Below are 13,681 nucleotides of genomic sequence, written 5' to 3'. Positions count from 1 at the left end.
GCCCCTGCCACCCATTCACCGCCCCGTCACCATCACTGCCATACCATTCACTGCCTCATCACCTCCCCGCAACATCCATCAAGCCTCAGTACTGCAATATTTAGCTTATTCCTTCCTTATAAATCAAAGTTTTGGCTGCTGAACTGGAGAAAGAGATGTTCAGCTGGTAGGGCTTTGTTTATAAATTTTTAGCAACACAACTAATATACTAGTTTATCCTGAAGCAAAAAAAAAGAAATAGAATTTTTTCTACCTTTGTCTGGTTTCTGCTTTCCTCATCTTATTCAATTTCTTCCATCCACTGTCTCTCTTCTCTCTGCGTCTTCCATTTGTTCTGTTATTGTGCCTCTCCCTTTCTCCCCCCTTCCAAATTGGTCTGGCACCCTTCTTCCCTCCACTCCCCCCGAAGTTTGGTATCTGTCTTCTTCCCTGCCAGCATCTTCTCCCCATTCTCTCTTCCCCATTTCCCTTCAGCATCTTCTCCCACTCTGTCTTCCCCCACTTTGTCTTCCCCATGTCCTTTCAGCGTCCTTCTCCCCCTGTCTTTCCCATGTCCTTTCAGTGTCCTTCTCCCCCCCCCTGTATTCCCCATGTCCTTTCAGCGTCCTCCTCCCCACTCTCTCTTCCCCATTTCCCTTCAGCGTCTTCTCCCCACTCTCTCTTCCCCATTTCCCTGCAGCATCTTCTCCCCCCTCTGTCTTCCCCATGTCCTTTCAGCGTCCTTCTCCCCCCTCTGTCTTCCCCATGTCCTTTCAGCGTCCTTCTCCCCCCCTCTGTCTTCCCCGTGTCCTTTCAGCGTCCTTCTCCTCCCCCCCTCTGTCTTCCCCATGTTCTTTCAGCGTCTTTTCCTCTCCACCCCACATTTCTCCCCACCCCCTCCTCCCGGACAACAGGCCCAGTGCAACAAACCTCCCTGCCCTTTAGCTGAGGCCGGCGATGTCTAAACTACCTTCTTACAGCAGCCGAAGCGTTGTAGTTGCATATGGCTGCCGTAAAGGTCGTCTCTGACGCAACTTCCGGTTGCGACAGAGATGACCTTTATGGCATCCACACGCAGCTTCAACGCTCTGGCTGCTGTAAGAAGGCAATTTAGACTCGCGACCACGAAGATAAGGGGCAGGGAGGGAGAAAAGGAGCTGTTTCAACTTGGCGGCGGCAGTAAGGAGGGAGGGAGCGCGATAGGTGACCGCGTGCATTCCTTACTTTAACTGCGGGGACAAGGTCATTCACCACTCCACAGGGTGGTGAATGGCCTTGTCCCTGTAGCCATGGTGGACACAGATTTTTCCTTACCGTTGTGGCGGGTTACCCGCGGCTAGCCGTGGGTAACAGCCACCATCTCATTCTCTAGTTCCAGATCCGGTCAGCTGTGCAACACCTTGGAGTGTGTACCCGGGGCGGACCTACCCCCCACCTTGGAGTGTGTACCCGGGGCGGACCTCCCCCCCCCCCCCCCTTTGGTACGCCACTGCTCCATTACTTTTCTAAGCACTACAGATTAGAAGTATTGGCCAGAGTCCACTCAGACTTGTAGAGCCTTCATTTGGTGGCCTTGTCTTCTACTGCCTATTAGATCTACTTCGGTTTATCCCATTTGTGCAGAACAGTGGAGCTGAAATAAGAAAGAAAAATTTGTTTTACTGGATAATTTTGTTTTTTCAGTTAGTGACACTGTTCTGCAGTCCTGCCCTTAGAAGACCTTGTGCTCTGTGCTTCCTTTTTAGTTTTTACAAAAAAAATATTCTGTTAATCTGGCTGCAAGGTAGCATGTGCGTCTCTGAGGGGTTTTGCTCTTTATTGCAGCTGCAGTAGTTGATGGGGCATGGGTGTGTTACAAAAGGGATCTTCTGCTTGTGTAGTAGACGCATACTGGATTGTTCCAGGGAGTACCATTGTTTATACCTGTGGTGTCACTGGTAGAATTCAGTTTTCTCTACCTTCTGGCAGGAAAAGGTAATGCTTATTTGTGCAGAATGGTGTGGTTGCCTAAAAAATAAAATTATCTGGTAAGACATTTCTCCTTTTCCATTCCATTTATTACAGTGCTGGATCTTGATAAATTAAAATGCAAAGGTTAGATATAAGAAAACTTTATTTGATATTCCTGTTGGGAATAAATGAAATGTAGTTGAATGAACAGTTGCTAGTTTCCCTCAATGGCTTGGTGGAAAAAGGAATAATGCAACACACAAAGTATCATCTTAGCAAAAACTAATTAATGATAAATGTCAGGTGTTAACAATTGTATAGAAGAAATTAAGTTGTTGGTTTTTTGTTTTTTTTTTCTTTCTTCACAGGTCTTCTTAAAGCATAGGATAGGATAGTTTGCTAGCAGTTGCTTTAAACAGAAATAGCAATCATTTAACTTTGCCTGAAAAGTTCACTTTATACCCTTTGCTTTACCTTAAGATTCTGTTCGTGCTTTCTTGAGACGGAATAAGATGGGGAAGTTCAATGAGGAGGACTTGGCAAGTAGGGAGGTTGACCAGGAGCAGAAGTTTGCAGAGGAGAGGGATTTGATAACAGCCATCACAGTTGGCACCCGATGTGAGGTCCATGTAACTGGGCAGCCAATAAAACGAGGAACTGTCATGTATGCTGGTGAGTCACACCATCTTGTATTCTAATCAATTTGGATGATTTTGGAGTGCTTGTTTTGGTCATTACTAAATGTACTTAAATATGAGAATGCACTCTCCCTAAGAGATTCCACATGCCTGTGTCTTGAATTCAGACACAGTCTTTGTCTCCACCACCACTGCCGGAAGACTATTCTATGTGTCTGCCACCCTGTCTGTTAAAAAAAAAAAAAAAAGTATTTAAAAGTTTTAGCTTACAGTATACAAGAAAACATATATAATAGCTAAGTCATAAGATACAATCACCTCTTAACTTCATCCTATGCCTTCTCATTCCAGAGCTTCCTTTCAAATGAAAGATGACTTGCCTGATGTGAATTTATGCCACGTAGGAACTTCTCTATCATGGCTCCCCTCTCCCACCTTTCCTCCAAATTATATATATATATATATATATATATATATCTTTAAGTCTGTCCCCATATGCCTTATGATGAGCACTGACCATTTTAGTAGCCTTTCTCTGGACCAACTCCATCTCGTGTTCCCCTTTTTGAAGGGGATGTCTCCAGAATTCTAAATGAGGTTTCACCAAAGGCAGGGGCATTGGTATTACTTTTCCTTACTGACCATATCTCTCCATATGCACCCTAGCGTCCATCCTTCTAACTTTCGCCAACGCCTTTTCAACCTGTTTGGCCCTCTTATGTTCATACTTAAGTCCTTCTCTTTCGTGCACAAGTTCTTCACTCCCCTGTACTGTACCGTTCCCTAGAATTTTATTAAACACCTGAGTGGAACACTCTCAAAAGGCTTTGCTAAAATCTAAATACACCACATCTAGCGCACTTCCTCTATCCAATTTTCTGTGCTATATTTAGGTAGTGGTGGAGAAGGTTGTTGTTGGAAAACAAATACTGTTGACAGTGGGATAGAAGTAGTAGAGGGGAGCACCACTTGTTTGATGAAAATATGCAGTCAGTAGAGGAGGAGAAAGTATCATGCATGTTACTTTTGCAGTATCTGTAATCTAAGTATAATTTTACAAATTAACTAGGTCTGAAGATTTATTGCATTAGCAATGTAATTAGCATGCTATAATTGTAATGCATGTTCCAGTGCAATAAGTGAGACAATCTAGACAGATGGGTAATATCCCCATAGCCGCGTGTATCTGCAAAAGCAATCAACTCCAGATTTTCCTTTTGCCTCTGCTGTACTTCATTGGGCTCCTTAGCTCCACCTGCAGTTCTTTCCTCCTTCATGCGTGCCTGCAGGAATGTTTGTTATCCCAGGACAAGCAGGCAGCCTATTCTCACATGTGGGTGACGTCATCCACGAAGCCCGGATGCGGACAGTCTCGCAAGCAGACTTGCTTGGAGAAACGTAGAAGTTTCGAGTCTGCTGCACCGCGCATGTGCGAGTGCCGTCCCGCCCAGCACAGGGCGAGTCTCCTCAGTTTTTTGTGGAGCTGAGAAGTCTGTCTTTGATGCTGTTCGTGAAACTTCGTTGCTTCGTGCCTTCTCTTCACTGCGGTTTGTGTTAGTTATTTCATGAATCGCTGTGTTCATTTCTTTATTTTCTGTTTAAAAAAATAAAAATAAAAAAGACTTATTTTTCCTGCATTGACTTCGCAGCGGCTAGCTTCCCTTCTATGTCCCGGCCAGTAACGGACTTCAAGAAGTGTAGCCAGTGCCAGCGTGTGATTTCCCTCATGGACCCACACCGCTGGTCTTAAGTGTCTCGGACCTGTCCATAGTCCAAAGTCGTGCCCACGCTGTGCTACTCTCAACCTCGAGCCCTTAAATGTCGTCGAGTTCAAGTGGAAAAGCTGTTCAGGATGGACTCTTCAACTACATCTTCGACCTCGAGTCTATGCCACAGTACCTCCTGGAAGAGAGGGGCAAGACCATGGACAAGTTTGACCGTCACCTTTATCAGAATTCCATGATGGCTTCTAGACTCCTAAATTACAATTTCATCTTCACGACTTATTTGAAATTTTTAATTGACCATCTTCCAAGTTTTATGAAGAACTTGGATGAACATAGACATGTGGAGTTTCTATAGCTCGGTGCTACCTTGGCGCAACTCCAACTACATCACCAGTCATCTTACGATGCTTTTGAACTTTCTTCGAGGGTCACTACTTTCTCATTGGCAATGCGCCGCCTGGCCTGGCTTTTCACCATTGATATGGGCCCTAATCTTCAGGATCATCTGGCTAATATTCTTTGTGAGGGCAATGACCTCTTTCATGAATGCATAGAGGCTGCCACCAAGAAGTTGTCTGAGCATGAAAAATCTTTTGCTTCAATTGTCAGACCAAAGCCTAAGACAGCTCCTGCAAAGCCTTCTCAACCTCTTCCAACCTTCCAGAGGCGTTATCCTCCAAGGGCGGCTCCTAATACTCGAGCACCAGCCAAAAACAACAGCAACAGACGCAACAGAAACCTCAGCCTTCTGCTGCACCTAAGGCTGCCCAGCCTTTTTGACTGCCTCACACAGAGCATAACCTCCATCGTTCTGCCTCTGTCCTCCCTTCCCCCCATAGGAGGTCGTCTCCATCATTTTTACCATCGATGAAAGACCATTACATCCAACCTCTGGGTGTTGTCAATAATCAGGGAAGGATACTCTCTTCATTTCTCTCAGATTCCACCAGAGCCTCCAAGAGAGTATCCTTCCAATCCATCCCAGACCGCCCTTCTTCTTCTTCAGGAAGCTCAAGCTATGCTTCATCTCCTTGCCATCGAGGAAGTTCCATTGGAACTGCAGAGCAGGGGTTTTGCTCCCGTTACTTCCTAGTTCCAAAGAACACTGGCGATCTGGATCTCAGGGCTGTCAACAAATTTTTAGTCAAAGAAAAATTTTGTATACTGTCCCTGGCATCCCTTTATCCTCTTCTAGATAAGAATGATTGGTTATGTTCTCTAGATCTCAAGGAGGCTTACACTCGCATCCCCATTCATCCGGCCTCCCATCAGTACCTCAGATTTTGGGTGGGGAAGCTGCATTTCTAATACAGAGTGCTACCCTTTGGCCTGGCATCATCTCCCAGAGTGTTCACCAAGTGCCTCGTAGTGGTAGCAGCGGTTCTAAGGAACCATGATCTTCGTGTATTTCACTATCTAGACGACTGGCTCATCAAAGATTCAACATCTCAGGGGGTTATTGTAGTGACCCAACGGACTATGTGGTTCCTACAAAGCTTGGAATTTGAAATCAACTTTTCCAAATCCCAACTTCAGCCCTCTCAAAATCTACATTTCATCGGAGCTGTTCTGGACACTATCCAACTAAGAGCATTCCTTCCTCCTTGCTCTTATTAAATTCTGTCACAAAGTGTCTTCTCGCTCTTCACTCTCAGCAAGACACATGATGGTACTACTAGGTCACATGGCCACAGTATACGTGACTCCTTTTGCCAGACTTCACCTCAGAATTCCTCAGTTGACCTTGGCATCTCAGTGGACGCAGGCTTGCGATCTACTATCTCAACACATTACAGTCACTCCTTCGCTGAGAGTGTCTCTCCGCTGGTGGATGCTCTCTTCCAATCTCTCCAGAGGATTACTGTTTTAGGCGCCACCTCATCAGAAGGCCCTCACAACAGATTCGTCAACCTACGCTTGGGGGGGTTCACTTCGACGGTCTCCTTACTCAAGGCCACTGGTCCAGCACGAACTGTCAGTGTAATATCAATCTGTTGTAACTCAGAGCGATCTTCAATGCTCTCAAAGCTTTTCAACATCTTCACGACCAAGTAGTCCTCATCCGAATGGACAACCAAGTCGCCATGTACTATGTCAACAAGCAGGGAGGAACGGGATCTCTCTCCCTTTGTCAAGAAGCTCTGAAGGTTTGGGACTGGGCAATCTTCCACATCTTCCTGAAAGCTGTCTACATCCAAGGGACTAAAAACTGTTTGGCGGACAAATTCAGTCATCTTCTGCAACCTCACGAATGGATACTCAATTACTCACCTCTTCAACACATTTTTTTCTCAGTGGGGGAATCCTCAGATAGATCTCTTTGCATCTCCCCACAACCACAAACTGCCTCAGTTCTGCACCAGGATATATTCTCCTCATCGCCTCGAGGCAGATGCTTTTCTATTAGAATGGACAAATCTCTCCTTGTATGTTTTCTCAAAACTCTTGTCAAATTGAAGAACGATCATGCCACCATGATTCTGATAGCTCCTCAGTAGCCAAAACAACCTTGGTACTCCCTTCTACTTCAATTCAGCAGCAGGGAGCCATACCCTTTACCAGTTTTTCCATCTCTGCTTAGACAGTCAAGGATCTGCACCTGACAGCTTGGTACCTCTCAACATAACTCCTCTTAAGTTTTCTCAACCTTTAAGAGACATTTTAGAGGCTTCTAGAAAGCCTGCCACTAGACAATGCTACCACCAAAAATGGACTAGATTTTCTATGTGGTGCATCTTTCATGACATGGAGCCTCGAGATACCTCCTTGGCTTCTGTCTTGGATTTTCTTTTGCACTTGTCTACTTCTGGCCTCAAGTCTACATCCATTCGAGTCCATCTCAGTGCAATTGCTGCTTTTCATCAGCCTATTGAAGGGAAACCCCTCTCTGCTCATCCGGTGGTTTCCAAATTTATGAAAGGACTTTTCAGCGTCAAACCTCCTCTCATACCACATCCAGTGGTTTGGGATCTCAATATTGTTCTTGCTCAATTGGTGAAGCCTCCATTTGAACCAATGTCTATGGCTCTCACTTGGGAAGTGGTGTTTCTCATTGCTCTTACATCTGCTAACCTTTCACAGTTTTCCATCATGACAAGGTGGTCCTCCGTACTCATCCTAAATTCTTACCTAAAGTCTTTTCAGAATTTCATCTCAACCAATCTATTGTACTTCCAGTGTTTTTTCCAAGACCTCATTCTGATCCTGTAGAATCAGCTCTTCATACTCTGGACTGTAAACGTGCTTTGGCCTTCTACTTGGAACGCACAAAACCACACAGAATTGCTCCAACTTTTTGACTCCTTCGATCCAAACAAGTTGGGACATCCAATTTCTAGGCGTACCATCTAACTGGATGGCTGCTTGTATATCTTTCTGCTATGCCCAGGCTGGACTGCATCTACAGAGTCGAGTTACAGCCCATAAAAGTCAGAGGCATGGCGGATTAAGTAGCTTTCTTCAGACCCACTCCTACCCTTTCAGCTAGCTGCACGCCAGACACCACTCATACACACCGAGGAACCAAAGGAGCAGGGAAAAAGAAATGGAGGCTGCAGGAACCCAGCGGAGCTACCCAGTGTACTGCATCGAGTGTCATATGTATGACTACCTCCCCTCCGGGAGGCAGGCGTACATATGCGGTCGATGTCAGGAACTGGATAGCCTGAGGAAGGAGGTCGGGAGACTGCAGGCCAGGGTCCAGGAGCTGGAAGGACTGTGCACCTTAGAGGAACCATGCTGGACAACGGAGGATACCACCGGAGAGAGTCACGTCACGGAGCAAGTAAGAGAGCTCGAGAAATTCATCGAGGAGGCCTGCAGGATGGTGGCGGCTCAGGACAAACAGCACATCGGAATGGAACCAACAATTGGACAGAATCCACCAGACGCCATGAGAGTAGGACCTTGCGGAGGAGCTGGACAGACAGAGGAGATAGTGACCCAACCGAACCCAGAGGAAATTCTAACGGATCGCGACACAGACCTGAGACCAGAGAGACAACCAAGGAAGGGGAAGTCTGCAATTGTAGTGGGAGACTCAATCCTGAGAGAAGTGGACAGTCACATAGCAGGAGGGAGAGAGGACCGACTAGTGACATGTCTCCCGGGGGCGAGAACGAAGGACGTCATTGACAGAATAGAGAGAATCCTGGACGGAGCTGAAACAGAGGAGACAGCGGTGATAATCCACGTTGGAACCAACGACATCAGCAGGAGGAGCTACAACAGGACTACACTAACTGAGCAGTTCAGGATCCTGGGGAGGAAACTGAAGCTGAGGACAAGGAGGATAGCCTTCTCGGAGATCCTGCCAGTACCGAGGGCAGATGCTAAGAGACAGACCGAGCTGCAAGCAGTAAACGGTTGGCTGAGGAGATGGTGCGAAGAGGAGGGTTTCCACTTTGTACGGAACTGGACAACTTTTTTGGGGAAGAACAAGCTCTACAGGAGGGACGGACTGCACCTGAGCACGGCTGGGACGAGGTTGCTGGCACGCAACGTCCAGAGCAGCATAGACTTAGCTTTAAACTGAGGAGAAGGGGAAAGCCGACAGTCGACCTGACCTCGACACATCGGACCAAAGTATCAAACAAGGATACTGAACCAGAAATTTGTAAAAGAGGGCTCGGGACTGAGAGGGAACTTTTGGGAAAAGGACACAAGGACGCAATGCAGGGAGCCAATGCACAAACGAACCTAGCAAGCAGAATTAAGAGAGAGCAACAGGAGCCAGAGGGTCATCCAAACATGGGGGAGCAGGCTGAGGACAACATAGACACACCGCAGGATGGGGATGAACACAACAAAGCTCCGGGGCTGGCAACCAATGAGGAGGTTGGCAGGGGCGCCAAACCACAAGGAAAACCAGCGGAGAAGGCAAACAACCAGGACTTAAATTGCCTATACACTAATGCTAGGAGCCTAAGAGCCAAAATGGGAGAACTAGAAGTCATAGCCAGTACAAAGGACCTGGACATAATAGGAGTCACAGAAACGTGGTGGACTGACGACAACAAATGGGATGTGGCCATACCAGGGTACAAACTCTACAGGAGGGACAGGACACACAAGAAGGGTGGAGGAATAGCGCTTTATATAAAGGACTCCATACCTTCAACCAGGATAGAAACAACAGTAAGGGCGGACGACTTGGAATCACTATGGATTAAGCTACCTGGAGGAGCTGGAGCAGACATAAAATTGGGCCTGTACTATCGCCCACCTGGACAAACGGAAGCACTTGACCAGGACCTGGAGGCTGAGCTGAGGCAGATATGCAAAAGCGGAAGCGTGATGGTGATGGGAGACTTCAACTACCCTGGGATAGACTGGAGTATTGGACACTCAAACTGCACAAGGGAGACCAAATTCCTGGAAACCACGAGGGACTGTTTCATGGAACAGCTGGTCACGGAACCAACACGGGGGGATGCAACTCTCGACCTAATCCTCAATGGGCTAGGGGGACCTGCAAAGGAGGTGGCGGTACTAGAACCCCTAGGAAACAGCGATCACAACATGATCCAGTGCAAGCTGGAAATTGGACCATCAAAGGTGAAAAGATCCACAGCGACAGCACTCAACTACAAAAAAGGGAATTATGATGGCATGAGGAAACTGGTGGGAAAGAAACTCAATGGTAGCGAAAGGAAGATGGAGTCTGTAGAAAAAGCCTGGTCCCTACTCAAGGGCACGGTGCAAGAGGCACAGAACCTGTACATCCCCAGATTCAGGAAGGGGTGCAAAAAAAACCGAACAAAAAACCCAGCGTGGATAACAACTGCAGTGAAAAAGGCGATAAGTGACAAGAAAGCATCGTTCAAAAAATGGAAAAAGGACCAAACAAAGGACAACCAAAAGGAACACAAAGAACACCAAAGGGAGTGTCATCGTGTGGTTAAAAAAGCTAAAAGGGAATATGAGGAGAGACTGGCGGGGGAAGCAACAAACTTCAAATCGTTCTTCAGATATGTGAAGGGGAAGCAACCGGCAAGGGAAGAAGTGGGGCCATTGGATGATGGAGACAAAAAAGGAGTGGTAAAAGAGGAAAAAGAGATAGCAGACAGGTTAAATAAGTTCTTCACGTCAGTCTTCACAAGGGAGGATACATCCAATATTCCGGAACCGGAGGACATCGTAAATGGGGATCGGGATGAAAAGCTGGTCCAACTAGAGGTAAGCCAAGAGGATGTCCTCAGGCAGATAGACAGACTAAAGAGCGACAAATCGCCAGGTCCGGACGGCATTCACCCAAGGGTACTCAAGGAACTAAGGAACGTAATAGCAGAGCCACTTCGCCAAATATGTAACCTATCCTTAAAAACTGGAGAGATCCCGGAGGATTGGAAAATTGCAAATGTCACACCCATCTTCAAGAAGGGTTCAAGGGGGGACCCAGGGAACTACAGGCCGGTGAGCTTGACCTCGGTCCCGGGAAAAATGATGGAAGCACTGATTAAGGACAGTATCTGTGAACACATAGAAAACAATGGACAGCTAAAGTCGAGCCAGCACGGCTTCTGCAAGGGTAGGTCATGCCTCACAAACTTATTGTACTTCTTTGAGGGGGTAAACAGACAGGTGGATAAAGGGGAATCCATTGACATCATTTACCTTGACTTTCAAAAAGCCTTTGATAAGGTACCGCACGAAAGACTGCTTAAAAAGCTGTGGAGACACGGGGTGCAAGGGGAGGTCCACCGATGGATCAAAAACTGGCTGGCAGACAGGAAACAGAGGGTTGGAGTGAAGGGCCATTACTCAGACTGGCATGGGGTCACGAGCGGAGTTCCGCAGGGGTCGGTGCTGGGACCGCTCCTGTTCAATATATTTATTAATGACCTGGAGGCGGGAACAAATTGCGAAGTTATTAAATTTGCGGATGACACCAAACTCTACCGCAGGGTTGAAACCATGGAAGACTGCGAAGATCTGCAAAGGGACCTAACGACGCTAGAAGAATGGGCCAAAAAATGGCAAATGAACTTTAATGTAGGGAAATGCAAGGTCATGCATGTAGGGAAAAAGAACCCGATGTTCAGCTACAAAATGGGAGGATCACTGCTAGGGGTAAGTAACCTTGAAAGAGACCTGGGAGTGATGGTGGACACGTCTTTAAAGGCGTCGGCACAGTGCGCCACAGCCTCAAGAAAAGCAAACAAAATGTTGGGTATCATTAAGAAGGGTATCACGACCAGGACAAAGGAGGTCATCCTGCCACTGTATCGTGCAATGGTGCGACCGCATCTGGAGTACTGTGTCCAGTATTGGTCGCCGTACCTCAAAAAGGACATGGCGGTACTTGAGGGAGTCCAGAGAAGAGCAACTAAACTGATAAGAGGTATGGAAAACCTCTCATATACTGACAGACTGAAAAAGCTGGGGCTGTTCTCCCTGGAAAAGCGGAGACTTAGAGGAGACATGATAGAAACCTTCAAGATCCTGAAGGGTATAGAAAAAGTAGACAGGGACAGATTTTTCAGATTACGGGGAACCACAAGTACAAGGGGGCACTCGGAAAAATTAAAAGGAGACAGGTTTAAAACAAATGCCAGAAAGTTCTTTTTCACCCAGAGGGTGGTGGACACATGGAACGTGCTTCCGGAGGCTGTGATAGGCCGGAGCACGTTACAAGGCTTCAAAGAAGGTTTGGATAGGTTCCTAGAGGATAAAGGAATTGAAGGGTACAGATAAGAGTAGCGGTAGGTTATAGGGATAGTCTGGGACCATTGCTCAGGCAATGGGCCTGATGGGCCGCCGCGGGAGCGGAACGCTGGGCGAGATGGACCTCTGGTCTGCCTCAGCGGAGGCAACTTCTTATGTTCTTATTGAGGAAATTCTCAAAGCTGCCACCTGGTCCTCGGTTCATACTTTCACCTCTCATTATTGTTTGGATGTTTTCTCCAAACGTGATGGCCATTTTGGCCAGAGAGTATTACAAAATTTATTCTCCTAAGTTGCCAACACTCCCACCATCCCATTCTGGTTAGCTTGGAGATCACCCACATGTGAGAATAGGCTGCCTGCTTGTCCTGGGTAAAGCACAGTTACTTACCATAACAGTTGTTATCCAGGGACAGCAGGCAGCTATTCTCACAACCCACCCACCTCCCCTGGTTGGCTTCTCTGCTAGCTCTCTGAACTGAGGAGACTCGCCCTGTGCTGGGCAGGAAGGCACTCGCGCATGCGTGGTGCAGCAGACTCAAAACTTCTACGTTTCTCCAAGCAAATCTGTTTGCGAGGCTGTCCGCATCCAGGTTCCGTGGATGACGTCACCCACATGTGAGAACAGCTGCCTGCTGTCCCTGGATAACAACTGTTAATGGTAAGTAACTGTGTTTTCTGCTCTCCCCATTTTATTTTATTCAGTGTATTTTTCATCCCTTTTTCAGGGATTCTGGTGCTTGAAGCATTTTTTCAGCTCTGTCTGCTTTGAGAACACACAGACTTTAGTCATTAGCTGACAGGCTGATCCAAGTGGGTACCTGTTAGCCAGTCAGCATAGTTTTCTTTGGAGCTCAGGGCCGATCCTTAAGTGGTCTCACCTACTGTTAAGCAGGGGTCGAGCACAGGCTGTTGGACACCCATAGGAGACTCAGCGATGTCTCAAAGAGTACCAGCTGCTTCTTCTCGCCTCTGCCCATTTCCGATGCACATCCATTGGTCCGCAGGGGTGGGGGTGAAGTCAGACTTAGGCCTGATTGGCAGCCTGAATATCAGTTTTGCAGAGGCATTCCCAGCATGAGCCAGAGATGCTCTCATCCAGCTACTGTTAGATCTGAGGCAGGTTGCAGCACAGATCTTCAGACAGGTCACAGTGAGTATAGGCTGTTACAGCCTGTGAGGCGGGGTGGACTTCTTTACTTTTGGGGCTCAGCATGGCAGTTAGTCCTGTATGCCTGGCTATGGACCCATAGCAGCCTAAGAAACACAAAGTTAAGTCATCTAAGGATGGCTCTGTGCCCTAGGAGCTAGACATTTTTTCAGACTTTATGACATTTTTGTGGAATGAGTTTCAGAAAAGGCATTCTCCCCCCTGCACAGACCCAATCCGCCTCCATGGCATCTCTCGATGGTACTCTTTTGGACACATCCTCAACTCAACCTGCTGCTGTTCTTGTGCTGCCTGACCTTGATCTGGGGGATCCTGATGCGGATGACTCGCTTGCTGACCCCTTATTTGCAGGTGCAGCGCTTCCTGAGGTGGGACATTAGGGTCTGTATGCTGAATCTGTGGATCCCTCTGGGGTTTGGAACCTGGGGATGATCACATGGACCTGCTCTTATTTAAGTCTGTAGGGGGATTGAGGGGTACAGATATAGGTTATAAAAGTGGACAAAAAACACTTCACAGGTCACGGACCTGGTGGGCCACCGCAGGAGCGG

The 13,681-nt window shown here is 47.3% G+C and overlaps 1 protein-coding gene across 3 annotated transcripts in view; it reads left to right on the top strand.

The window, feature by feature from the left end:
- Nucleotides 1-13,681, top strand: part of TBCB (tubulin folding cofactor B) — a 90,130-nt gene that overhangs the window by 61,867 nt on the left and 14,582 nt on the right. For all 3 annotated transcript variants that reach the window (XM_033955089.1, XM_033955088.1, XM_033955090.1), the window contains exon 4: nucleotides 2,410-2,601. In XM_033955089.1, coding sequence (XP_033810980.1) covers nucleotides 2,410-2,601 — 192 coding nt within the window. The remainder of the gene's footprint in view (nucleotides 1-2,409; nucleotides 2,602-13,681) is intronic.

The sequence above is a fragment of the Geotrypetes seraphini genome, chromosome 8 (genome assembly GCF_902459505.1).
Source record: "Geotrypetes seraphini chromosome 8, aGeoSer1.1, whole genome shotgun sequence".
NCBI classification, from domain to species: domain Eukaryota; kingdom Metazoa; phylum Chordata; class Amphibia; order Gymnophiona; family Dermophiidae; genus Geotrypetes; species Geotrypetes seraphini.
Note: the sequence above shows the minus strand (reverse complement) of the source record. Positions and strands in the feature narration are given on the sequence as shown.